We start from the raw sequence: 1918 nt of genomic DNA, 5'->3' as shown, positions 1-1918 counted from the left end.
AGTTAAACAAAAAACAGCTTGTCATAGGTGAATTTTGAGGAGAATCAAATGTTGAAACTAAAGCCTTTGTACTAAAAAGGGCCTCAAGTTTTATCTGTGAGGCCATTTGCTGTGTTGGATGAACCAGATTTAAGATAAAGCCATGAAAAAAAATCCACATTTCAGACGAGCATCTATAAGCAAACAATTATGTCAGTTACATCTAAAAATGAATCTCTTATTTTTATCAGACAAAAAAAAAAAAACGTGTTTCTTACAAACTTGATAGAAAAATACTGAAAGTGTTTTGAAGAATTGCTTTCCAGTTTAATTGGCCACCCTTTTTAAATATGTATGTCAGTAAAAAAAAGTTGTATTTAAATTAAGAAAATGTACGTTTTGGCTTTCTGCACTTTGACAAAACTTCATCGTAAAATAAAAAAATGAATGTCAAGATCGGTTTTCTAATTTCCTGTTTTTATGTCTCATCCTGCCAGAGTCTGGTGAGTGAGGAAGACGAGGACGAGGATGATGAGGAAGGAAAGACAGCTGTGCAGGCGGATGAGAGGAATAAGAACAACAAGCCTGGATTACACGGTCTCTCTTCTCGTTTTTGTTCTGCTTCTGTTCTCCTCTCAGAAAGTTAATGACATTTCATCTTGGTCTCTGTCACAGAYGTGATGGTTTCACGTCGAGCGGACAGAGAGAGGATTCCCGTCAGATATTGCTCCCTGGGCACCAGAGATGCTGCCAAGTATTTTCTGTTTTACACGTTGATTCCATCTGTGTGTGGTGTGGTGTGCTGTGCATGACAGACATTTGATCCTGTGTCCTCAGAGATCCCCACACCTTAGTGGAGCTTTCTGCGTTCTCGGCCATCAACAGGTTCCAGCCGTTCAATGTAGCTGTCTCCAGTAATGTTCTGCTGCTAATGGTGCGTATCTACTTGTTGGAAAGTTGGCTAGATTCTCATTTATGATAAGTGAAGCAGCTAAGCTCTTCACTCTGTTGGTCTTTATAGGACTTCCATTGTCAYCTAACCACCAGCGAGGTGGTGGGATACCTCGGAGGACGATGGGACACCAATACTCAGTGTGAGTGGAGCTCCTCTCTTTGGGAAAACAAGTAGATCCAATCTTATTGGTTCTCTTCATGTTTATCTGTTTTTCCCACTCTACTGTGTTTTAGTGCTGACAGTCTTAAGGGCTTTCCCGTGTCGGACCCGGCTGGCTGACCGAGAATCTGCCTCTGCTGTTGAAGAGGAGGTAACATACGGAGATAAATTACTGTCAAAAAGATGTAAGCGTGCACAACAAGAATCACATATGCATGTGGATCTGCTCGAGTGGGAGTTTGATTTTTGAGACTCTCTTCCTGCTGCAGAGTCTCAAGTGTAATGCTRCATGCATGGCTGGTGAAAATCTGAGATTTAACACATTTTCTAGGTTATTAGCTCATAAACCCTGTATTAAAACACAAACAMTTACATTGRCATTACTGAATTCCAGAAATATTAYGTTTTGTTGACTGTACGGCTGAAATAAACCTGAAAAKAGCAGGTTKAAAATGTATCAGAACAAATAGGAAAATATATTTTCCTGGTAGTTTTTCCACAAAAATGAATAACCTACTCATTTAGAGATRTTTATTTCAGTTAGTCCACAAACCGAACTACCAAACTACCAGAAATATAAAATTTCCTGTATTTTTTGTTTGGGCTGTACATTTGAAGTAATCTATACCAAACAGTTGGATTATATTTTTCTCTGTAACAATACCGGAAAATATATTTATCTGTASTTTTTGCAGAGGAACACTGGCAAATACATGTTTCTTTTAGTTTTTGGAGTAAAATAACTTAATAAGCTAACTTTAAAATAGCCTTTATAATTTCCTGTATTTTTTGTGTGGATGATACAGTTGAAGTAAATATGCAAAA

The 1918-nt window shown here is 37.9% G+C and overlaps 1 protein-coding gene across 2 annotated transcripts in view; it reads left to right on the top strand.

Annotated features, from left to right (window-relative positions):
- mpnd (MPN domain containing) overlaps window positions 1-1918 on the top strand; it is a 12255-nt gene that overhangs the window by 6041 nt on the left and 4296 nt on the right. For both annotated transcript variants that reach the window (XM_014002898.1, XM_014002899.1), the window contains exons 4-8: window positions 477-576; window positions 655-733; window positions 817-913; window positions 1001-1073; window positions 1168-1244. In XM_014002898.1, the coding sequence (XP_013858352.1) occupies window positions 477-576; window positions 655-733; window positions 817-913; window positions 1001-1073; window positions 1168-1244 (426 nt within the window). The remainder of the gene's footprint in view (window positions 1-476; window positions 577-654; window positions 734-816; window positions 914-1000; window positions 1074-1167; window positions 1245-1918) is intronic.

This window comes from Austrofundulus limnaeus, unplaced genomic scaffold, assembly GCF_001266775.1.
Source record: "Austrofundulus limnaeus strain Quisiro unplaced genomic scaffold, Austrofundulus_limnaeus-1.0 Scaffold15, whole genome shotgun sequence".
NCBI lineage: Eukaryota > Metazoa > Chordata > Actinopteri > Cyprinodontiformes > Rivulidae > Austrofundulus > Austrofundulus limnaeus.
Note: the sequence above shows the minus strand (reverse complement) of the source record. Positions and strands in the feature narration are given on the sequence as shown.